At 41.6% G+C, this 25564-nt stretch overlaps 2 protein-coding genes across 11 annotated transcripts in view; one reads left to right on the top strand and one right to left on the bottom strand.

The window, feature by feature from the left end:
- The window catches only part of GTF2A1L (general transcription factor IIA subunit 1 like), an 85370-nt gene extending 77197 nt beyond the window's left edge, over nucleotides 1-8173 (top strand). The window contains exon 9 of the mRNA XM_085019348.1: nucleotides 6474-8173. Coding sequence (XP_084875474.1) covers nucleotides 6474-6644 — 171 coding nt within the window. The 3' untranslated portion in view covers nucleotides 6645-8173. The remainder of the gene's footprint in view (nucleotides 1-6473) is intronic.
- LHCGR (luteinizing hormone/choriogonadotropin receptor) overlaps nucleotides 1-25564 on the bottom strand; it is a 71723-nt gene that overhangs the window by 35526 nt on the left and 10633 nt on the right. For 6 of the 10 annotated variants that reach the window (NM_214449.1, XM_085015925.1, XM_085015926.1 and 3 more), the window contains exons 2-6: nucleotides 16703-16774; nucleotides 14679-14753; nucleotides 11595-11669; nucleotides 9494-9568; nucleotides 9328-9405 (exon numbers count right to left, since the gene is read on the bottom strand). In NM_214449.1, coding sequence (NP_999614.1) covers nucleotides 9328-9405; nucleotides 9494-9568; nucleotides 11595-11669; nucleotides 14679-14753; nucleotides 16703-16774 — 375 coding nt within the window. Of the gene's footprint in view, nucleotides 1-9327; nucleotides 9406-9493; nucleotides 9569-11594; nucleotides 11670-14678; nucleotides 14754-16702; nucleotides 16775-25564 lie in introns of those variants that run through there. The other 4 variants (XM_085015923.1, XM_085015928.1, XM_085015929.1 and 1 more) reach the window with 2 other exon arrangements.

Below are 25564 nucleotides of genomic sequence, written 5' to 3'. Positions count from 1 at the left end.
CCTGAGATACCCACATGGCCTCTCTTCCTCCTCCTCTGGAGCTATATTTGATATCATGTTCTTGGTGTGGCCTTTCCTGGCTGCCCTGTTAAAAATACCCCCCCCCCCCAGGAGTTCCCGTCGTGGCGCAGTGGTTAACGAATCCGACTAGGAACCATGAGGTTGCGGGTTCGGTCCCTGCCCTTGCTCAGTGGGTTAACGATCTGGCGTTGCCGTGAGCTGTGGTGTAGGTTGCAGACGCGGCTCGGATCCCCCGTTGCTGTGGCTCTGGCGTAGGCCAGTGGCTACAGCTCCGATTCGACCCCTAGCCTGGGAACCTCCATATACCGTGGGAGCGGCCCAAAGAAATAGCAAAAAGACAAAAAAAAAAAAAAAATACCCCCCCTTTGCTCCCCAACATTCTGTCATTCTCTGTCTCCCTTCTCTGATTTGCTTTATCAACATCTGACCCATGATTATTTTTACTTGTTTTGGTCTACCTCCCCCAGCAAAATGGAAGCTCCATGAGAGTAAGGATTTCACGTGGGATTCATTGCAGAATCCCATGCATGTAGAGCAATGCCTGGACCCTGGGAGGATTGCAGTAAATATATGTTAAATGAATTAAATGGACAAATGGATATGTATAAGGTGAATTTCTTGGTATGAATCATAGCCAAGTAAGTTTGAAAGCCACAGTCTCAAATAGAAATATTTGTATTAAGTTCTTCATGAACAATGATGTAAGACTTAAGTGAGAAAGGGCTGTGGTATGAGATAAAATTAAGTTTCTGCATCTGCCAAGATGCTAGCTTCCCGTTATGGGGATGCTGGCAGCTGCATGGCCATGTCAGGGACAGGCTGGGAGTGTGACTTGAGAAAGTTTAGACACAGTCTCTACCTGCTCCTCCAGGTGGCTGCTATCTGTAAGATTTCTCTAGCCTTTGTTAAATAAAACAAGCATAGGGTTTCATTTCACTGTATGTGTCTGTGTGTAATGTGTACGTGTGTAATGTGTATTGTGTAGTGTATGTTTGTGTATGGTGGGGGTCTCTTTCCACCACCCACAGCACACCTAAGACAGACCAGTGTATAAATAAATATAGGTGGGATTCAATGTTGAAGCATGATTTCTGAATACTGAAATTCAGAAAATTTAGAGATTACAAAATAGTTGAATTCAAAGAGAGCAGGAGCATGTATATAATTCATTTGGACACCCCCCCATCTCATATAATGCTTGTTATTTAGCAGGAGCCCCATCAGCAGACTGCGTGGAGCAGTCACCTTGCCCTTCTATGGGAGGAAGAGCTTTGTCTGGCTTCCCCTGCTCTCATGTGCCTTCTTCTGGAATTCTTCATTCATGAGCTCTTAACTATGTTCTGTAATGGATTATTGGATGCCATTTTTAGATAGTTTTCCTCCCCCATTTATATTGTAGAATCCACGGGGCTAGGTCCTTGGTTTATCCCTGTTGTCTTGTAGAATTACACCCAACCTTCTTGCCTCCTTAGCACAATGCCCCTGATACTCTCTTTTATTTTACACTTAGAAATATGATCCTTTGGCAGTCTCTTGTCATTTAGAGGATTGGATTCCTTTATGGTAATCTCTTTGACCCGGAGAAATCATGCCTATCTTTTCTCTGAATTTCTTTGAAATTGGATTTCTAAGTCTAGGCCAGTGTTTGTTAAATCATTCTCCTCCATTGAACCGAATCGGAATCATCTGGAGCTGCTTGCCAAAAGTTCAGGCTCACATCTACTGACCAGGTGCACTGTGGACCTGTGGGATCAGAATCTGACTGTGGTATCCAGGAACATGCACCTTGATAACAAGCTCTCTCAGTGAGCTCTGGGCATGCCTCTTGGGACCCTTTGCTCTAGGGTATAGCATAAGATGATGCAGCTCTCACCATTTCCATAGTACAAGTCAGATGATCTGATGGAAAGAATTAAAACCAGAGTCTTACTGACTGCTTTCTCTGCCTTCTTAGTGGTAGAGCTACGTATGTAGACAAAGTAGCCCCTACCCTGCTTTTAAAAGCAAAGCAAAGATGCCATCATTTGCCTGGATGTCCATCCCCATCACTGCTATGTGATACCTGGATCTTACTTTTGATACTTATTGGCATTCTAGGCTTGCTATTCTTGGTGGAACTTTTACTGCCATTGCTCTAAGTGCAGCCTTGCAGTTAAGTCCGCAAGCCCTGAGCCCAGTTGCTTGGGCTTGAATCCCAGCTCTGCTACTGAGTTACTTTGGGCAAGTTACTTAAACTCTGTGTCTCGATTTCCTAATCTGAAAATAGGGATGATAATAATAATCTTAATCTCAAAAGGCTGTTGTAAGGATTAGTACAGTAAACATACATTAAAGCACTTAGAAATAGGTTCTGGTGCAAAGTAAATTCTTAAGATACTGCTCCTGTGATTATTATTATTACTATATTTAACAGTGGCTTCCAGCTCTCTGATCAGAACAGGGGGAAACATGTCCATTTCCATCCTCTGGATGGGATGTCATGAAATGCAGTGGCCAGTTTAATTAAACTGGCATTTTCCTCTTCTGAGGTTGGTGGCTTCACTGGGTGGAGCAGGGCAGTTCAGTGGCCTGAACCACCCCAAATGTACTCATTCTCCAGGGGCCTGCCATTGGTCTGTGCTGGCACCGTTGACATTTTTGTATTTGGACATTTTTCGTGTCTTTAATTTTCTATTTAATTGTCTGGGTTCTGTTTCTCCCAACTTTCCAAAGAATATGGCTCACCATTTCCTTTTCAGCTGCTGCTCTTTGGCTCTGTTCCTAACAGTCACACACAATAGAATGTGCTGCCGTGTTTTGATTAAAAGAGTGGCTTCTTTACTTTGGAGGAATTACAGATGTGAGTGGGAAACCTCATGCTGTCAGGCCTGCACAATGCTTTAAATGCCCTTTAAAACATCTGGAGAGTCACTTCAGAGAGCTTTTTTTCAAAACATCCTGGTGTCAGAATTAAGTGAGGAGGGCTTCCTTTGCCTTGAGGATGCTGTCACAGGCATAGAAATAATTTTTTTCTTTCTTCTCTTACAATAGCAGCATCTTACTTTAAAGCATTGTCTAGGTTCTCTATTCAAGTGTCAGCAATTGTGATTCAGAGAGAATGACACCTTTTTATTCAAAATAAGATTCAGGCTTTAGAACTTAATCACAGATGACACTCTAATTCTGAAGGCTGCCTTAGAACAAACTCCAAATATTCCTGGGGCTCTAAAAGAATTTCTGGGGTGATATTAGCAATATTAGGCATTCTGCCATAGTTCCCACTTGGATCATGTAGCCATTTAGTTTTTTGGATGATTTCAAAGAAGAAAGCCTAATTTAGGTTTACATATCCTCGGGGTCTCAAAAAACTGACCCCACTGAATGGGGGGGGGTTCCTAATGCATGCCTTAGGATTTGGGGTCTTCCCATGTCTATGTTGAGGACACAAAAGACATGGAAGATCCATATTCTTGAGAGGCTCATAATCTCAATGGGGGAAAACATGAAATAATGGGAGAATATTACAAGCCAATAGACATCCACTGTGAGTATGTGCGGTACATGGAAATGAGAAGTCATCTTGGGCTGGAGAAGTCAGAGAGGATGCATGGTGGAGCTTGAGTTAGGCCTTGTAGAATCAGTAACATTTTTTATGGAAAGGGAAAGTACACTATTTTAGAAAATATGCCCTGTGGTAGTAAGTCTATAAGCAAAATTTTAATCAAACGACTACACCGTCCTAAAGAAGAGGGATCCCCAAATCACCCCTTTGTTCTCCATGCAGTACTTTGCTGAAGTCCCTTTATATCTGAATAATTCCTTATGTATGAAGACACTTTAGTGGATGCCCTGACAGTGGTGGTGTGGATAGCTGTCACTGGTCACAAGTATATGCTGCCTTGACCTTGGTTTTGGAAATTATCAGAAGTCCCCCATTTATGTGGGGCTCACAGTCTCTCTAGCAAGGGATTCTTCTCCTTGATATGGGCACACCTATTGCTTTTCAGCAGTAGTGAATTTTTATGTATCCCTCCACCCAGCCAAGTTCATGCCAACGTACCATATGCAATAATAAAAAGGTGACAGGCATCCAGAATAATGATGACAATAATGGTGTATAATCTACTGAATAAGATTTTTGAAAAATTCATTTCATAGTGACACTTAGAGCAAGAGAGAAAGAGAGGAAAAAGAAAAAAGGAAACCTCTTTTATACAAAAGAGTGCTGGCTAATAAGTATAGCAGAAGGATGAATTTAAAACTGCCATTTTTTAACTCTCTAATAACTGAATAATGAACAGATGCTGAAACTACTGGGTAAAAGATTCTTGGCCAATGGAGTTCCCGTTGTGGCTCAGTGGTTGATGAATCCGACTAAGAACCATGAAGTTGCGGGTTCAATCCCTGGCCTTGCTCAGTGGGTTAAGGATCCGGTGTTGCTGTAAGCTGTGGTGTAGATTGGAGACACGGCTCGGATCCTGTGTTGCTGTGGCTCTGGCATAGGATGGTGGCTATAGCTCCGATTAGACTCCTAGTCTGGGAACCTCTATATGCCACGGGAGCGGCCCAAGAAAATGGCAAAAAGACAAAAAGTCAAAAAAAAAAAATGATTCTTGACCAACTGGATAGTCACACAGACCCAAAGTATCCCACCATAGTTTGATACTTATGACAAAGGGAAAAATATGCCCTTATAGTGCAGAGGTCTGGCAGCCGCCACCCTAACCAAATGGCCAAGGAGTGACATGAGGTGTCTCTTGGTTTGATGCGGTGGGAGACCTATAACATAAGCTGTGCAGTGTTCTTGCAGAAATGTGGACCTGAATCTAATCATGACAATACAGTGCCATGAGTCCATACAACTGGCTTTGGCCCTTCAAAGGAACTAGCGTCATAAAGAACAGAGGAAGGTGGGGGCAGTCCTGGAGGGAGTGGGGGACAGGGATGGGAGGTGAGGTTAGGAGGACTAAGGGACATAACAGCAAAATGCAATGTATGAACTTTGATTCCCATTTGGAGTTTTAAAAAATCTATAGAAGATATTTTCTTTTTTTTTTTTTTTTTTTTTCTCTTTAGGGCCTCATTTGTGGCATATGGAGGTTCCTAGGCTTGGGGTCGAATAGGAGCTACAGCTGCCAGCCTAAGCCAGGGCCACAGCAACACGGGGTTTGAGCCGCATCTGAGATCTACACCACAGCTCACAGCAATGCCAGATCCTTAACATTGTAAGGCTAGGGATCAAACCTGCATCCTTATGGATATTAGTGGGATTCATTTCCTCTGCGCCACAGTGGGAACTCCCTATGGAAGACATTTTCATTTGAATATAGACTATAGGTTGTATGATGTCATTAAATTCATTTTGATTTTCTTATATGTAATGGTGTTGTAGTTAGGTAGAATGTTTCTGTTTAGGGAGGTATCTGCTGAAGTATTTAGGTAGGAAGGAAGGATCATAAACTTCTTTTGGATGATATGGCAAAAGGGAACAGGTGTTGGATGTTTTGACATATTCCATAGAAATGGACTGGGTGTGGCAACCTGTTAAAAGTAGGTGGATCTAGGAAAGGTGTATAGGAGTGTTCGTAGTGCTGTTCTTTCCATTTGTCTGTGGAAAGACAAATGGAAAGTGATTCCATTTGTCAGTTAAAAATTTCAAAATAAAAATATTTAAAAAAAGATGATGAGACATGATGTTTTCATGATGGCCTAAAATTACTGACTTGCTAAATATTAGCATTAATTGTGGTGGTACAATGTAGTTGACACAATGTAACTGAATTGAATTTGAAGGAGGTATTAAAAATCCCATTGGTAAGACAGAGATAGAGGCATGTTGAGATGGTAGGACTTGACTAAGGCTGGTTAGACTCAGAGCCAAGACTAGAACCCAGGCTTTCTACTTCAGTGCCCAGCAGTCTTTCCCCTGTGGCTCATCACAGGTGCAGCCTGGGATCTTGTCATCCTTTGCCAGACATCCCTTCTCTGGAGGGTCTTAGAGAATTAATTGCTATGACCTTTCCTTCTCTATCTGGAGTTCAGATGTGAATCAAGATTGTCTCCTTTTTGAGACTGGAATGACCAGTCATCTAGAATATTATAAAGGTGGTGCAGCCAAATCCTGCTCACTCAGGGAGGGACATTTCAAGGTAGCCTCTTGAGGAGATTTAATGAAAAAGCCAAAGTGACTATAAAGGGACATAAGAGCATAATGCATAGTTTTAGCATTAGCCCCACTGAGCTTCTCCAGCATCAAGTGAAGTATTTGAAGTGTTTTGTTTTCATTAAATGAGCTCACAGTTGGTAAAGATCTGGGTTGGGGGAGGGCAGGAAAGTTTCCACAAAAAGCAAAATCTCAAAAACTTCTCATAATGAAAAGAGAAGGGTTGCTTTAATTATTGTCTAATTAGAGAGTTGAACTTTATAGCTGAGGAAATAAGGCTTTCCTCTTTAAATGTAATACCCTTTTCCAGCAGGGTGCTCCACACACTCCATCACTTACAGAAGGGCCCATTCAGCTGAGAACAAGTGCCAAGCAAATGACTAATCACTCCTTTCCAGATGAAGGACCGAGAGTGAGGGAGGATGGAAGCACAATGCCCCCATGGGCTCTCTGGGAGAGTTGGAGTTGCAATCCTCATTAACTTCAGAGGTGGGGCAATTACGCCTTGCTGGTAGGCACTATTCTTCTTAAAATCATAACTAACATAAGTTAATGACCCCTAATAAAAAACGCTGAGCAGCTCTTGTGTACAAATGCTGAAATGTGGTGTGTGAGACGTCTTTGATTGCTCCTTGGGTTTGGTGGTGTGGCCCCATCTTTGGAGCTCATAGACCTCTAAGGCTTATCTCAACATGCATTTTCTTATTGATCTTCTTCCACATCTTCTGCTTTTTCATTCTTATTTTAGACCACTCCCATCTGGAAGGAGTACCTATTGGTTCCTGATTATTTTTAGATTTAGGTCAAATCAAAGGGAGTCTTAGATATTTGGGATCTTTGAATAAAGGCTACTTTACTGAATGATTTCTTCTGAATACTCTTTTCAGAGTTAATTATAAGCCTTTTGCCTCTTATCCCTTATTGCATTTGAGACTCTTCAATCCAGTGTCTCCTCTACCTCTGCCATTTATCTAAATGTATTTCCCACTTCTTAAGCAGGATGTTCACTCCCATTGAGTATGCCTCACCCTGTTTTCCTCCTTCCCATAGGCATGATTTTGCTCATGTTCACCTGGAATACTCACTTCCACTTTCTCAGTGTGTGGTACCACATAATGGTTAAGACCATGACGCTGGAGCTGAGACTATCTGGATCTAACTCTTGACCTTGAGCAAATTACTTAACTTCTCAGTGCCTTAGTTTCCTTATACAAAAATGGGGCTGATAGTCCCTACCTCATAAGATTGTTGCAAGACTTCAGTGAGTTAAAAAGTACTTTGAAACAGTGCCAGCATTTAATAAGTGCTATATAAATATTAGCCACTATTATCACATTTACTCACACCATGTTACTGATTCTGCAAGGTCTAATGCAAGCCTCAGCTCCACCATGCAGCCTCTATAACTTCTCCAGCCCAAGAGGACTTCTCCAAGACTTCCCATTTCTGTGTGCCACATACTCTTACAGGAAATATGTATTGGCTTGTATTATTTTTTCATTATTTCAATGTTTTCCCCCTATTGAGATTATGAGCTTCTCAAAGACACAGATCTTATATGTCTTCTGTGTCCTTACTAAAGATGTGGAAAGACCCCAAATCCTAAGATGTGTGGTGCCTCCCCACTCAGTGTTTGCCCTATTATTGCCCTCTTTCTGATAGAGGACATGATAAATGAATAGTTCCTGGTCCGTATGCAATGATGAGTCATAAATACTTTATAAATAGCTGGAAGAGCTATGGTACATGAGGAAATAGTACATGAGGGCAGTGGAGGTATGAAAGACCATAGAGAAGTTTTTCTAGATCTAGTCTCCTTTCCTGTGTTCAAAAGTTGCAAGGAAAGAATTTGAGTTATCTTGAAACTATTTTTGGTTGCCACTCTATATTCTTTTGATTGTATCATTGGCCACATCTTTGTAACATGATAATGTTACAACATGATAATGTTACAACATGTTTGTAACATGTTGAATTATACCTACACAAAATAAAAGTACTATTCAACTTTAGTGTACTGTTGATACTGATTTCTAGAATCCATTATATAAAAGAGAGTCCTCTGAGATGGTCTCTTCTCTTGTTTCACAACTGCCTCCTCTCTTTAGGGTCATCCAGTACATACTCTCTCTTTCTTTCTTTAAGGGCATTTAAGCTCATTATTGCCTTGTCGTGATCCTGCCGTGGGCTGTAACCAAAGCAGAATGAGTGAGAGGGATGTGGATATGGGGGGCAGAATTGAATATTGGTCATTGGGCTTTGGATATAAATGTGATGTGGTGCCCAGGCTGCTACCTATGAATGGTGGTGCAAAGGAAGGTGTCTGTGTGAAGATGGCAGGAGTTCTGGGACAGAAAGGCAGGTATACAGTGAAGAGAATAAATTGGGTTATCTTAGTGTGATGCCTCTCGAACTTTAACATGCATATGAATCACTTGGAATCTTATGAAAATGCAGAGTTTGAATTAGTAGGTCTGGGGTGGTCCAGAGAGTCTGCATTTCTAACAAGCTCTCTGAAGGTGCTGTAGATGCCTGTCCATGGACCATACTTTTAGTAGCAAGGCCTTAGGAAAGAGCACAGAAGGGGTAGGCCTGTGAGCCTGGTAACCTGCTAAGCATCTGCCTAATAAAAAGGCATTATTTTCATGTATTAAATGTTGTGGGAATGGGCATAGATGGTGTTGTTTGGAAACATAGAAACAAAGTGAGCAGGTTCCAAGGTGAAGGTAAAAAATTAGAGAAAGAGAGAACAGGGTCCATTGATCAACTACTCTACCTACTTGGAGAATATCCTTCCAAACTCTCCTCAGTTGAAACTGGAAATTGCTGTGCTCTCTTTTAACCAGGGCATCCACTGCCCTCCAGGCGGTCTCTTCTCAGGTTCAAAGTAGTCCGTTGATGTAGTGAACAATCTCATCAGTTGGAAATTCAGTCAGTGTAAATCCTCAGGGCCCATTTGATTAATTTTAAACTTGGTGGGTTGGTTGTCATGTGAACATATGACTTAGCTGCCATCCCATGTAGCTCCTCTCACCCATGGCATTTTAGGTCAAGAAGAATGTCACCAGTGAGTTATAAACATGGTAAAAGACAAGGGCCACCTCAAGCTAGAGGTGAGAATAGCAGGAGCTGTATGGCACAGCGTGAATCTTGGGTTTACTCACAGTGTTATGGATTCGTTATTCATCCCTTGGAAAGCATTTGCTGGTACGGTGGTTATGTGTAAGTTATCACAAATTTCCCTTGAGGAATGAAATGAGAAATATTTACTTTCTAAATTTCAGCTGCAAATAGGAAACAGTTATGCATAGCAATCAGTCTGGTACTTACAGAATGAAATTAAATTCAGAGGAGAAGATCTTCGTAACATCTGGAAGCTTTCGGATGCCTGTATTACAGATGCTCCTGTGATTTGGGGTGGGGTGGGGATGTGGGCAGAGTGAGCAAAAGTGATTGTTATTAAGGAATAAAGATAAAAACAGTAGAAAGGTACTTTGCAGATACTGCTTTCACATTGAATTTTAAAATATGGAGTTTGGCTTTATCAGTAAAACTTCAAGCTGTTGAAGATTATCAGAATTTAAAAGCCCCCAACACTGTGGGAGAAGTTGCTGTAATGACTCCTATTTCGAGATCGAGGGGATGGGGCCAGATTTTTAGGTCTTTTTTTGTTTACGTTTGTATTTCCAGCCTGTCTTTTCCCTATTGCCCCAATTACATTTTTCTATTATATTACATTTGATTTCCTTTTGGTAATTGGCTTATTCCATGCTCTTGATGGTTCTAGAAAGCATCCTTCTACTTTAGAACAGGTTTTAACTCAAATACTTCAGGAAGATTAATCTCCATGTGAGAAATCCATATTCCTCGTTATTAAAAAATCTCCCTTTATTGAGCTGCCTTGCGATGCAGAGGGTTCTTCCTTGGGTCTCACTGGGATCATTAAACATTCTTTTGGTTATTGGAGCTACTTAAGGCTCCTCTTTTTTCCCTCCCACCTTTTACTTAGTTTTCAAAGGAGAGAGAGGCTTCAGTGATAGGTTAAATTGAGGAATATTTAATTTTTCAAGATCAGGATTTGCTGAGAGGGGTCCAGGCCTCTGGGCCGCCCCCAACTGAGTTTTGAATTCACCACTCATGGAATCTGGACAACTGAAATGAACTGCCTGGCACTCTGGTGATAGTGAAAGGAAGCCGTGTTTCTCTCTTGGCTCACCCTCATTCTCCTCCCTACCCGTTAGCCCAGATCACATGGAATCCTTGCCCTGTCTGTGGCTGGTGAAGGCAGTGTGGGCTTGGACTGCAATATCTATTGGGGTCGGGGCAGTATTGCTTTTTAGGGGTAAAAATACTATTTAATAAAGACAGTGTTTCTTGGATAATAAGGGGCTGCAATGGTCAGATTTGGTTCTGGGATTTTCTTATGTTTTTCCAAAGTGGTTGATGTGGCACTATATACCCTGAAGACCCCTTGGAGGACTGGAAAAGGTAACATATGGGTTAGGCATCATCATCCAGCGCTAGAGTTGTCAGTGGAGCTACACTCCCCAGGGCTGACTGCTTGGATGATGTGGAACACTGGAGAGAAGATGTTTCTCCCCCTTTTTTTTGAGGCGATAGTGGTTGTGGACCTTGCATCCTCTAGAGTTTTTATGAAATTTAATTCATTAGGAAGAAGAGAGATAGGACATTTATGTTAGAGGGTTAAATGTTCCTTTCTTTTTCTGTGTGAAAAAGTGATTACTTGATATGTGAGAGGATCCATAGTGATGCATTTATAGATTGTATCAAGTTTCAGGAATCCTAGTTTTGCTGGCAAGGCAATGAATTTGTTGGGCTACTGTGGTACTCAGCTTACTCTAACTAGTGGACTTCATAAGCTTTAATGGGAAAGTAAAGTTTTAATGGGAAATAGAAAATAATGATTTCATTTATGTTGTACAGTGCCTATCTCAAAGCAATAGCTTAAAAATTTTCACTGAGTGAATGAACACATGAGAGAAAGGAGATCGGTAATCTTCAACCAGGGATGGGGGCGCAAATCAGAATTGCCTCTCCTACTTTTACCTGTGTTCTGTCTATACCAGCACCTCACCATAAAGATTCCAATTTACCACTTTTAAAGTGTCCTGGCTTCCCTGCCCCATTTCTACCATCACTTTGAAAATCACTGTAAAGGGTTGATATTCTTCTTGGATGATTGGGATGGAGAAAATTTTGGGACCCATTTACATGTATTTGAAAGCACCCAGCATGGTAGCTAATAAGAAATGCTGATTAAATTTTGATCAGATAGCTGAAGACAGTCATGTAAATAATGTTAAATATGTGGTTTAAAAATTCTTCCAAACCTTTTAATTGTTTAGATTTTCCTCAGGTGCCCATGTTCCCATCCCCCCACCCCAGTTGCTTAAAAAGGAAAATTCCTCACAGGTATTTTAACCGAGGTAGATTTGTAAATGCTCCAGGCTCAATATACACCAGGTTTTTGGTGTTCTGGATCAGTCTGTAAAGACAAATAGAAAAAGAGATAATAGATGTGTTTCACTTGGAATGCACAAGACCATGGTCACCAGAGGATGCTGGCTGAAAATGACAAAATCAACAAAACCAAGTGACCCTCCCATGCTTGAGAGGTGCTCCTGAGGCCCTGGGATTGGAAACAGAATGGGAGAGCCAGTTGGCTATTGCCAGAAGTTCTGCTGTCAGTGTGTTGCTGAGATAGGGATAAGCATCATAGCTGGGATTCTGCTCCATTCTCCCTTGCGCCCCTGAGGAAGCACCACCATGGCCTGGCCAGGTAGGTCCTGCCCCCAATGGAGCCAGCACACTGGGGGATGATGGAAGATTCCAATTCCAAGAGAAATGAGCAAATTGGCTCCTTGCCCTTGTAGGCAGAGTGGACTTCTTCATCCTGGGCTTACAGCCACACTGACCAGTTATCCAGATGGGCATTTAGTCTTTGGAATAGCCCAGGGCAGAGGCTAGGGGCTTGGATTGGGGGATTTTTATGCCCATTCTGTAGATAATTGGTTGTGTGATCATGCCCAGCCTCCTAACTTTGCTGAGCTAGTGTTCTCTTCTGTACAATTAGAATAATAATAGCACTCTTCTTATCTCACAGGTTGGTAGGTAGTGAGTAATAGAATAGCTAGAGACAGTGTACAAGGCAGAGCTCTGCAGAGTGTGAAAGTACAGCCACGCTACCACAGTGGTGTCATTGGCCTTCTCCCTAGTTTGCCAGTGACTTTGACCCTTTGAGGAGCAGCCTTATTTGCTGGGTTCTGTCTACTCTGGATTCAGTAAAATTCAATAAATGCCTTTGGCTTTTTTAAGCCATGCAAGAACCATGGAAGGAAATGATAATTACTTTTATTCCATAGAGACAATGTGGTTAGGTGTACAAACTCTGGAGTCAGCTTGGTTTTACCTGCTGGTTTTATTAATTGTATGATCTTGGATACATCATTAAAAGCTTGGTTTCATCATAGGGTGGTTTTTGAGCAGTAAATGTGTGTCTGGTTTACAGTAAGTTCTCTACCAGTGTTAATAATGATTATGATAGTTGATGAAATCAGGAGGTTGAATGATTTGTCTCTAGTCAGAGCTGAGAAGTAGCAGAACTTTGAGGTAAACCTGGTTTTTCTGACTACAAGTCTAGTCCACATTCCACCTTGCTGCACTTACCCACCATTGGTGTCTGTTTCCATCCTTTATGTCACTTTGATTCTTGAGAGGTGAGTGATGGTTTGTTGTAATTATTTTTTACAGCGACTGAGTCAAGCAATCATGGGCCATGGGCATTATGTAGGTAGGATGGAAAGAACTTATATTTCTTAAAAATCATTTGGGATCTGACTTTAGACCACTCATCCATCCACTTATTCATCAACAAACATTTAATGAGCATCTATATGTGCCAGGCATTGTTCAAGGTGCTGGGGATACAGCTGTGAACAAAACAAAGAGAGCCTGTGGGGAGCTGATTCTAGTCTCAGGGCTTTCCCTGGGAAAATCCATAAACTTTCCCTTAGAGCACTTTGTTTTTCTTTCTGTATTGATAAAACGATTCTTAATCTATTAATAAATGTTGCTTCCCATTATGAGCAGCCTTATTTTTCTTAAGCTGCTCTGCATCAGCATTGCTTGGGAAGTCCATTAAAACTGCAGCTTTTCAGATTTCCAGGTCTGGAATAGGACTGTCATCTGTAATGGAAATGACCTCTCCCCACCCCCACCCCCTACTCCCTATGAAATTCTTCACAGCCAAGTCCAGACTATACCTTTCACACTTAAGTACCATTATTTTGGATTTCCCATAACTGTTAGGTGAGTTTCTTACCTCCCTGGCTGCACTGTCATCTTCTGGGGGAGATTTATATTTTACCTCCTTTGTATTCCAGTAGCACTTGACTCTTGGTTGAACATGTATACCCACATACTTATCACTTAACTATTCTCTTTAGATAATTGCTAATTGAACCATTTATAGGGAAGCCTTGTGGTAAAGTGGGAAAGGCACATGCTCTGAAGAATGGCAGGCTGGGTTGAATTCCAGCTCTGCCATTGTCTAAACTGCCATATTGGTCAGGTTCCAATGGACACTCTGAACCTCCATTCCTTCCTGTGCAAAAGGGATAATTACCCCACTCCGCAGGGCAGCTATGAGGGTCAAATGACACAACCTAGAGGAAATAAAGGCCAAGCACCAGTGCTCAAAATATGTTTGTTGCTAACATCCTTCCCCCTTCCTTAACTTTTGAAACTCCTATGCAGATGTAGTTTGTAGAAGCTCAGGTTTGGACCAATCAAGTCAACAGTAAGAAGCCATGTTTAGGAGCCCAGGACCTGATTTCTGGTCCCAACTCTGGCACTGACTTGTATGTGTGACATCAGTCAAGTCAGTTAACCTCAGTGGGCCACAAGTTTATCATCTGAAAACCGAATCTCTAGAGCCAGTCTTCTCCCATCCCCCCCCCCTTTTTTTGGGTAAATTGGAAGAAAATGATAATTTGGAAAGGATTATTTTTAAGAATCAGTTCAAAACCATTACAATAATAACAAAAAATCCAGTGTACACATGCCAAACATTTTTACCTGCTAGATTTCCAAGAACCATTTACTAAATAAAAAAATATGCCCAGACAGTCTCAAATCAGCTAATTCGTGATCTCTATGCTCCTTTCCAAATTTTCCCACCACCCCAATTTCCCCATACCCTCCCTTCCATAAGGTAAGAGCTCCTTGGCAGGACTCCACAATGTCAATTTTAATTTCCAATTTTGTGTTGTGATGTTTCAGAGTTTATACAGCTCCCAGGGAGAAGCAGTTGTCACCATGGCAACCTTCAGGCCACTGCAGTGAAAGAAATTAGTGCCTGCCCAGACCTAGTAATTGCTGTAGTCTTTTCCTCTTGGATTCCTAGCAGTGGATGCTTGAATACAAATACTGAGAGGGCTCCAGCCAGCGAGGGTAATAGTGTACAGCAATAAACTATCTGTTAGCTGATGCTTACATTTCAGACAAATTGAGGAGGTTGTCAAAGGCATTAGCTTCTATCTTTTCCAGGGAATCACTCTGAGAGATTTCACTAGGGGAGAGAGAGAGAGAGAGAGAGAGAAAAAAAAAAAAAGACAAAACATGAAAGAAATGACTGTGTCTGCATGATAATAAGCAGTGCGCATGACCCCAACAACTGGTGGCTCCAGTGTTTCCTTAAAAAAAAGGACAGAGATACTTAAATTGTCCTCACATCATAAAGTGCTAACACCCCCTTGTAGGAGCACCAACAGGCACCTGCAATCCAGATGCAGTAGAAATGCACGTTTCAGTATTCCTTGTTGATGTGACAGGGTTTTTTCTTATTTATTTATGACTCAGAGTCACAGATTGTTAGAAGTGGACACACCCTTTGAGAAAATCTGATCAGATCTCCTGCTTTATAGCTTTGGACATTAAAGCTCTGAGAGGAGAGGCAAATAGTGCTTCTAAGAGGATTCAGGATCAGGACCAGAATGTCTGGGTTTCCACCTCCATCACTCTAATGAGGTTTTACTCTGGTTCAGGATTCATTGTTTCTTAACTCTTTGTCCTTCTCCCCAAATCCTGTTCGGAAGCAGTTGCAAAGTGGTCACCTCCTGCATGTAGTGTCCTTCTTGGGTTGTAATGGTCTATTTCTTTGACCATTTTCCTCACTTTGTTAGCAGACTGAAGACAAGGAGTATGTCCTATTCATTTCTGAGTCCCTGGTAGCTTCATATGGCCTGGCACATTGGGTATGAGTGAATAAATGAATGAATGAGTTGATTTCTTAAAAGAAGACACAAAAGTAAAGGAACCAGCTTTGCCATATATGGCTTCCCCTGAAGCGTGTAGGTAATGTCAACACTACCCTAAAATCCCAACATAAGCTACCATTTGCTGCCAGCAAAGAAAAAAAGTCTCACATTCTAAGATTAACATTCACTGAAGGCTATAGACTTGAGAGTTTCAGTCTACAGAAAGGCTGAGCCTAAGGAAGTTACGGTCTTTTATGAACAACACAGTGATGGACAGTTCCTGACTCACCTTATTCCTACCTCACAGTTTGCTTATTTAACTGTGGCTGCTTTTCTCACTAGAAGGTCTTAATGCATTAAAAGTTATTGAAACTCAACCTGTAAACTGGAGAGCAGAACAGTAAGGGTGAGACTTAAGCAAACTAAGATTTCTGTAACCTGTAATATGTACTAATTCTTGAGGAATTATTTTTAATATCCTCATTCCTTGCTGATACCCTAAAGAGCAGTCAGAGGTTCCCTAAGGAGCTAAGACTGATGAGGTAGCATCTTCTTTAGAGATGCAAATCTGCTTCCAAAGCCCAGAGGATTGTTAAGGTTAGAGATGCTCTCTGGGAACTAAATGACATCTGGGGTCTTTGACTCAGACTGGCATTAAAGAGAATGCTGGGATGCCTCTGAAAGTGTGTGTGCGTTGGGGGCTTATGACCTAGAAGCTGACCCAGGGACACAGGATTGAAGTTATACCTGATACAGATAAGAAATCACATTGTATTATTAGGCTGCTTTATACTTCTGATAAATGCTTTTCATGAATGTGGCTATAAAAACTGTGTTTTGTCATACACTTATATTTTAGATATAAAGATAATTTCCCTATGCTCAATAAACTTTCAACACATTTTCTTCGATGGGAGGTGTTATCTAAAAATGTGACCCGAGGGAATGGCTGCTGCTGCAGAAGGAGAGCTTTTATGATTGGAATCTATCTCCTCTTCTACTTGAGTAGTTTATCATCACTTATCAAAATGCATTCAGTTCATTGAAACAAGGTTAATTATCTGTATTTTTAATGACTCTTGAAAATCATACCTTTTCTTCAAAGGTCCCTGGATATTATTTGTACTTTACAGATAAAAATACTAGGGTTTCTTAAACATAATTTCTTTCCTAGCAGAATTATCCCCTTTCAACTATGTGTGCTCTGAGAAAATTTTTTTTCCAATTATAAATGTCTTTTGATATGCAGTATCTTACTTACATTTTTACGACCTCATTAAGTCCTCTGAAAGCTTGAGATGGGATTACTTTGATAGGGAGATAGGTGAGTGATCTAGAAAAGAAAAAAGGAAAGCCAAGAGTTTAAGATTTAAGATTGAATGCCTTTTAAGTTCATGAATAAAATGTGTGTGCGTGTGCGTGTGCTTGTGTGTGTGTGTGTGTGTGTTACCACAGAGTTCCTCAACAACTGGATTCAGGTTGAAAATTCTAACTTACATAAATAAAGACATGTGCCATGACTCATTCTTTTTTTTTTCTTTCCCACTGTACAGCAAAGGGGTCAAGTTATCCTTACATGTATACATTCCAATTACATTTTTTTCCTCCACCCTTTGTTCTGTTGCAACATGAGTATCTAGACAAAGTTCTCAATGCTACTCAGCAGGATCTCCTTGTAAATCTATTCTAAGTTGTGTCTGATAAGCCCAAGCTCCCGATCCCTCCCACTCCCTCCCCCTCCCATCAGGCAGCCACAAGTCTCTTCTCCAAGTCCATGATTTTCTTTTCTGAGGAGATGTTCATTTGTGCTGGATATTAGATTCCAGTTATAAGTGATATCATATGGTATTTGTCTTTGTCTTTCTGGCTCATTTCACTCAGTATGAGAGTCTCTAGTTCCATCCATGTTGCTGCAAATAGCATTATGTCATTCTTTTTTATGGCTGAGTAGTATTCCATTGTGTATATATACCACATCTTCCTAATACAATCATCTGCCCATGGACATTTGGGTTGTTTCCATGTCCTGGCTATTGTGAATAGTGCTACAATGAACATGCGGGTGCATGTGTCTCTTTTAAGTAGAGTTTTGCCATGACTCATTCTTGGTCTTTATCAAACAGTATGTCATTTTGTGGTTAAGATAGTGAACTTTGGGGTTAAGACACACCCACTTTCCCACCACCTGGCTGTAGGACCTTGAGCATGTTATTTAAGCCTTATGTTTTAGTTTCTTTATCTGCAAAATGGAAATAATATTTCCTATTTCACAGGGTTGTTATGATGATGATTAATCAAGATAATCTGTGTAAAGGATAGAACTTGGCACCGAGTAAATAGTTAACACATAGTTCTAGAGTGGCCTTATAGCCTTGGTTGGGAGGATAGAAAAGAAGCTATCTTGGGTAGACTGGAGAGATAGACGGTGAAAATACAACTGAAAACTAGGCAGGCAGGAGAAAGGAAGATTCACAAAGAGCAAGCTCCTGTTTCCATCTATACCATCTTCCCCAGGCAGCCTATTTTAATATTATTCCAACCAGACCACTTTGCTCCTAGGGTTAAATCAAATGGGCATCTCATGCCATTTTAGGGAAACATCTGTAGAGATTCATTCAGGCCCTAACTTACAACGAGAGGAACAATCTAAGTGTTCTTGCATTGAGATAAAAGTTATGCATTACATAAAAGTTGAGAAAAGAGTGATTACTCAGCAATAACAAAACTAGAATAGAATGATATACAAGGGCTAGAGGAACCCAGAGAGAAGATAACTCAGGGGAAAGCATCCGAGAGGCAGAAATAAACAGTCAACCAGTATTAATCAAGCATCTACAGGGATTTAAGGATTTGGCATAAGGACTGTGAGAGGGTAGCAGAGTGGACCAGGACATTTCAGGAGGAAAGTAAATATCGAGAATATAGGGGATGGGGGTGGGAGATGCTGCCCTGCTTTTCATGTGTCTCTGCAGCAGAGATGTCTTAGCTGTGTGGAAAGGACACCTCCTCCCTCTCCTCAGTGAGATGTCATAATGTCCAAGGAGGGACCTGCTACTGGTATACCATGCTGTGCGAACTGTGCACACCCACCTGTAACCTTGTTTTATCCACTCCACAGTGGGGGGAGGTGGGTATTCCCCTTTGATAGAAGAAGAAACTGAATCGTAAGAGATAAATAGCCTGAGCAAGGTATCATGACCAAGCCACCTAAGTCCAGATGGTCTTTCCACTGTGGGATATTGGGCTGAAATATATGTGATTCCTAACCCATTCTCTCCCTTTTTTTTCTTCCCCCAAACTTTATTGAGGAATAATTGACATATAATTGTGCATATTTAAAGTGTCAAAGTGATGATATGGTATCTACATACATTATACAGTGATTACCAAGATCAAGGTAATTAACACACAGTTAACTCTCTTTTTGTGTGTGTGGTGAGAGTGCTTGCAGTCTACTCAGCAACTTTCAAATGTACAAGACCGTATTCTTAACCATAGCCACCATGCTGTATTTGGATCCTTGAACTTACTCTTCTTACAACCAAAGGTTTGTACCCTTTGACCTGTGTCTCCTCCCTCTCCCCCTAGCTCCTGGTGATCACCATTCTATTCTCTATTTCTATGAAATTGGTCTTTTTTTCCTTCTAGATCCCACATATGTGTTACTACATACTATTTGTCTTTGTCAGGCTTATTTCACTTAGCATAATGCCCTCCAGCATCACCCATGTTGTTGCAAATGGCAAGATTTCCTTCTTTTTATGTCTTAAAACTATTCCATTGTTTATGGAATAGTTTATATTAGAATAGATGTATTGTGTGTGTATATATATATATATTCCATATACATATTCCATTGTGTGTACATATCTATATTTCTATATAGATGTAGATATATATCTAGATCTAGATACTACATTTTCATTATCCATTCATCTGTCAAAGGACTTTAGGTTGTTTCCATAACTTGGATGTTATAAATGCTGCAGTGAAGATGAGATACAGATATGTCTTTGAGGGAGTGATTGCATTTCCTTCAGATATGTGCCAGGTCACCCACTCTCCCTCAATTAGCAAGGTGAAGGGACAGGCTGGAACCTTGCTTCTCTTGAGAGGAGGCATGTCATACTCTTGCTGTTCCTCCTGCAGAGCAGTTTGCCAGCAGTTCCTCTCAAGGGGCTAATGTAAAGAAATTTCATGTTAAAAAAATGCTCTCACTCAGCAGTCTCTTAGAGCTGATGCAACCTAGAGCAAGAAATCCAAACTTGGTCCTCCGATTTTATTCCTGAAGACTGTTCCACCAGCACATCATTCAACACCCAAACTTATTTAACAGGGCATCTGAGAAGAACAGGGATAGTAGGGGGAGAAATCTTCTTCTGATGGCATGTTTGCTTCCTATATTTCTTCTGGAATCATGTCTGCTTGGCTTACTGATTAAAAACACAGTTTTATTGATCTCTGCACTGCCAAGTCAATAAATTTCCAGAAGAGAAAGCTGTATTGTACTGTACCCCATGCAGCATCAATAAAACTGACAGCCAAATTCTGATTCCAGAATCTTTATTGCTGAGGATAATGCAGTGCAGAACATATTTTGGAGAGTGTTTACATAAAAGCTTCAACTGAACCCTTCAGAGCTGTTTATTCATGCAAATAGAGCCCAGAAGCTGGAGCCACTCAGCAGGCAGCCTCCTCTTCCAGAAGGGAGCACAGTGTGGCTCCCAGGAGAACAGTTTGGTTCAGATTTGACCAGGAGGAGTGCCTGAGTTTCTGACTGGCATAGGGATGAGGGATGAGGAGCAAAGGTTGGACAGAAGTGAGAGAAGCTGTAGATCATGCACTGGCTGTCCCCAGTGACTACAGAACAGCCCTGGTGCAAGATGAAGTTTTGCAGAGTTGATGTTGATGCTGCAGAGTAGGAAAGGCAGCAGTAATGAAAGTAAAAATAGAGTTCCTACCATAATAGAGCCACTGGGCGAACAGCAGGTAGCTTTGTGGCTGTGGCTGGAGAAAGAAAGAGGCCTTGGGGTCAGAGAATGGGGAGAGAGGTGGGGTGAGGCAGGTGCACCAAGCTTTTCACAGAAGCATTCTCATGAAGTGATGTGGAGAATGTGGTCTTAGGAATCCCAAACTGGTTTTCCCACTGACTTGTATTTTTATTTTAGAGATGTCATATCTTTCTTTCCAACTTGTTTTCAATTGGCAGCAGCTCCTAAGTATTCAGAAGTCTGTCTCCTGTATTTAAATGTTTGTTCACTTGGCCAGGTGATTTGTTACAAACCATTTGAATGTACTCCCTTTGAAGGTGATATTTTCTCTGATTCTTTCCACGAAGGCAGAAACTCTCAGCCATGTGAACAACTGTCCCAATAACCCTGCAGTTCTGCTTCTGTATACATTCCAGAGAAATTCTCACACTGACACTTAAGAGAACTTGCACAAGGATTTTCTTCATAGCGTTATGGCATCAGGGGGTGTTGGAGGCAACCTGAGTATCAAGTACTGAGTGATGGAGAGGTAAAATGTGGACAGAACATACCCACCTAATAGATCAGCAGTTAGAAGCAAAGGTCTAAAGGCACACAGAGCTGCATGTGTGGATATTAGAATCAAGATGTTAAGAGAAACAACTAAGAAATTAATGATGTATATACAATACTACTTGCAGAATTAAAATACATGCACACCAAATATTGGACTTAGAAAATATATGAACATGCATTAGGATGATTGCCTATAATGAGTTGAAAGGAAGTAGGAGAATGGGATAAAATAAATAAAACCGGGGGGACTTTGAATGGCCTAGTGATATTGTAACTTGAAGGAAGAAGTATGATCAACTTAACTCTGTACCTGAGAGACAAATGAAAAAGAAAAAAAGTTTCATTTTGGAGTTCCTATCCTGGCTCAGCGGAAACGAATCTGACTAGGAACCATGAGGTTGTGGGTTCGATCCCTGGCCTCGCTCAGTGGGTTAAGTATCTGGTGTTGCTGTGAGCTGTGGTGTAGGTCGCAGATGCAGCTCGGATCTGGTGTTGCTGTGGCTCTGGTGAAGGCTGGCAGCAACAGCTCCAATGAGACCCCTAGCCTGGGAACCTCCATATGCTGCGGGTGTGGCCCTAAAAGGAAGAAAGACAAAAAAGAAAAGTTTCATTTTGATGTATTGAATTCCCCCTCCTTCCTTTCCCTCCCTCCTTCCTTCTTTTCATCCTTTCCTTTTTTGAAAGTTAGGTCTACATGTATGTCAGGAATTTTGTGGATTTTAGGTGCTCTATGGAAAAGTCTAGTTAATAAAGATAAAGAGCAGCAGCCAAGAACTGGGAAAAAGGGGGCCAAAGGCAAGGACAGTCCAGCAGCTCTGCTGTCTAGGGTCAACAAAGGGAATGAAAGCTATGCATGAAACAAAGGAAAATCAGAGCGACACTCCCAGACTGTGCCTCTCAGATGAATAATAAAGAACCGAGTTTACTGGGCAAATGTGAGGCTAAACATGCAGAGTGGAGAGCTCTCTCTGCCTCTAGAGTAGTGAGTGAGATGACTGTGGAAGTATATGGTGTGGAACCCTGCAGCTGCTTATGTTTATTGCATTTCTCAGTCCCTTGTACAGTTTTAAATTTTGATTTTTAAATTAATGGATGATCCAACACAGATGATACCTGGATTATTGTCAGATCCCACCTTGCCCAAGTGCCTTTGCTGGAGATATTGAAACAAATACTTAGATTCAATGACAAAGGCTGCCTTAGTTTCATCAGTTTTGGAAATTCCATTGACTCGGGAATCCCATCTGCAGGTCTCCCACACCTTCCAGTTATGAGTTACAGTTGATGTGGAAGCAGTCTCTACTCCTCAGGATTGGAAGGAAGGACTCTAGTTTTGGGCTCTTGTAATTGGTCATGACCCTGGTGAAGTTCTATGTCTTTCTGCATTATTTACACTAAAGCTAACAATGTTTGGAGGACAGGAGTGTACCTGAAACACCTTGAGTTGCACTCAACCCCTCCCCATATTGGTATTTTTTTTTTGGCCTTGATTCCTTATCCTATAGCCTGCCTGGTCTCCCCAGAGTCCATCTAGGAGTGCAGCCTCTCCCTTCTTGTCAGTCACCTGATCCTGATCCCTGAGATTTTGCCTTTTAGAAGATGCTGCTGACTCAGAACAGTTGCTATTGCTGTCTGGTTAGGACCAATATAGTGTTCCTCCAGGCTTGGTTCTGACTTTGAAAAGTGGGCCCCCCGGCACAGATGGAGATCTGTGCTGGGGCTGCCCAGTGCAATTGGGCAATCCATCTCTCTAGTGGATGCTCTGGTGGGCTGCCAAAACCACCCTTTAGGACTGAGGTACTCTTTCCCCCTATTGTTGGGAGTGTGGGCAACTGAAGATCTCAGCTAGATTGCTCTCCTGGAATTACCTTCATCCTGTGATTGCCACCTCACCCAACATTAGGTCTTCTCTCCTGGGCAGCCCACATCCAGTGACTGGTCAATGCCATCCCACTTTCAGAGCTCCTTCCCATCAGCTCTTTTACCTGCGCCCCTAATTCAATCCCCTTCCCAACCAATCCCAACTGCTAAGGCATCCATCAGCTCACCTTCTGTCAGAGCCCAGCAGCAGATGAACAGATTAACAAGTAGCATTCAGATAAACTCAAACACCTTGAAGAAGATAATGCCACACTATCCGATCCCATTTGATTGTTCCTAATGTCTCTTGAGTACTCAAGGGTGGGGCTTGGGCTTCTCTTCTTTTTCTCAATTCTAAGTTTAATAACACAGATGACCTTGAGAGAAGCCAGTTTGTCCAGCTCCCTGGCTTGTTAACAATCCTCAAAATAATGTTAGCTCCAAAGTGTCAGGGTCAGGAGGGCCCTGTGTCTCCCATCAAGGAAACCCAAGATATAGGTATCATTGCCTATAAAAGCCTATCCATTTCAAGACATTTGCATTATCAAAGAGTACTTTGTTTTACAGCAGGATTTGATGAAAGCTTCCTTTAAATAGCAAGCTCCCGAGGTGAATGGACAATATGGTTCAGTTGACACACTCTCCTTTTAAAGACAGGTATTGCCTAAAGCTAATTACAGCTCTAGCTTCCCCCACCTTATCTTGGTTTTTAAGAGCTTGGAGTGCACAGATGGTTACCAGAGCAGGACCTCCTTCTGAAGTCCACAGGCTGAGCGGGGTTAGAGGAAGACAAGAGCCAGAGAGAAATCTAGCATCAATCTGGATTTCTCAAAGCCTAGGTGGGGTCTTTGCTCACCTTGTCGGAGCCTTTACCTCTTCTGCCCAGAATGGCAGAAGTCAAATATTTTTATTCACTTCCCTCTAATTGTTTAGAAAAGCCATCTATATTATTGATTTAAGAAAGCTACAAACATCCATCCATCTTTCACAGACAATTAGTTTATTGCTAGAGCTACACACTCTGAATTTTAAAACACTACCAAATCAGAGGAAGAGACAAAGAAACTAGGGATAGTGAAAGATTTTTTTTTACCTAATGAACTTATAGAAATTGGAGGGGGAAACATGACCTTATTTAGATTGAAAAGAACCTGTATGTTTTTGTATTTATTACATAAGACCTTGTTCTACATTGAACAGAGACTTCAGAATTCCCGTATTCTTTTCAAAGTCACTCGTTAATTATAATAAACTTGCTTTTATCTTGGAAGGAAATAAAATGGCTTTCCCTTTTACAAATGACTTTAAATCTTTGGACTTTCAAAAGCATTATTTTATTGATAACTTCACTATTGGATATGCCTTCATTTATCAGCCTCTTGTCTTTAGTATTCATTTACCTAGAGGAAGCTGAGACATCCATCAGTGTTAACTGAAATACGAAGTCGGTATAGATGGGCATCCAATATGTTAAGTTTTACATCAGAAAATTTTGGAGTTCCTGTTGTGGCTCAGTGGGTTAAGACTCTGACTAGTATCCATAAGGATGTGGGTTTGACCCCTGGCTCCACTCAGTGGGTTAAGGATCCAGCGCATGCTGCAGCGGAGGTTATAGATGTGGCTGATGCAGTGTTGCTGTCTCATTGGCTGGCAGCTACAGCTCCTATTCAACCCCTAGCCTGGAAAATTCCATATGCTACAGGTGTGGCCCTAAAAAGGAAAAAAAAAAAAAGAAAAAAGAGAGAAAATTTTAGAACACTCCTTAAAAATACATCCAGATATTTTTGATTGTTATTCGACTACTCCTTTAAGTACTTACTATATGAGACTTAAGGAATCAGAGTGAAAGGGCTGCTTGCAAATGGTTTGGTCCAACCCCTCACTTTAGATGAAGAATCTTAAATTAGGAAAAGTGAAATGACTTCCTTGAAACCATATGGCAGTTCAATAGCAGATCTGCACTAGAACATAGTCACATTATTCCTAGCACAGTGCTGAGTCCTACATTAGTGAAATCACATCAGTACTTTTCCTTCGGGGTGTGTTGATATACCCTGCTGCACAGTCCTGTGGTTCTCCTGTGAAAACCTCATCTTCTGATGGAGCCACCGAGCTTCTTGTGCTCATGGTCTTTAACTTCAAAGATGCAGCTCAAATTCTTGTTTCCCATGAAGCTTCATAGCCCACATGAGTGCTTTTTCCCCTTCTCCTCTGTCCTCAGCACTAATGACTACCCAGTTTTTTTTTTTTTTTTTGAAAATTTACCAGGTGCCTTGAATAAATGTTTCCTCTGTTATACCACTGAACTCCCAGTCTCTGGTGGATTCTGCCTTCACACTTGTCTCTTGTTTCCAGCCCCTTTGTTCCTTTTCCATTGCCACTCTTCTTGGCTAGTCTTTTCTCTACCTCGACAGCTCTGCAGTCCCCAGACTGGTCTCCCTTCACCCCATCCTGAGTACCCTCTGTCCCGACAGCTCTGCAGTCCCCAGACTGGTCTCCCTTCACCCCATCCTGAGTACCCTCTGCCCCGTCTAGATTTTTCTTTTCTTTTTTTTTTTTTTTTTTTTTTGTCTTTTTGCTATTTCTTTGGGCCGCTCCCGCGGCATATGGAGGTTCCCAGGCTAGGGGTCGAATCGGAACTGTAGCCACCGGCCTACGCCAGAGCCACAGCAACGCAGAATCCAAGCTGCGTCTGCAACCTACACCACAGCTCACGG

The sequence above is a fragment of the Sus scrofa genome, chromosome 3, assembly GCF_054392235.1.
Source record: "Sus scrofa isolate SSC_HxYL_T2T_F1_AM1 chromosome 3, Sscrofa_HxYL_maternal_Yorkshire_Landrace_v2.0, whole genome shotgun sequence".
NCBI lineage: Eukaryota > Metazoa > Chordata > Mammalia > Artiodactyla > Suidae > Sus > Sus scrofa.
Note: the sequence above shows the minus strand (reverse complement) of the source record. Positions and strands in the feature narration are given on the sequence as shown.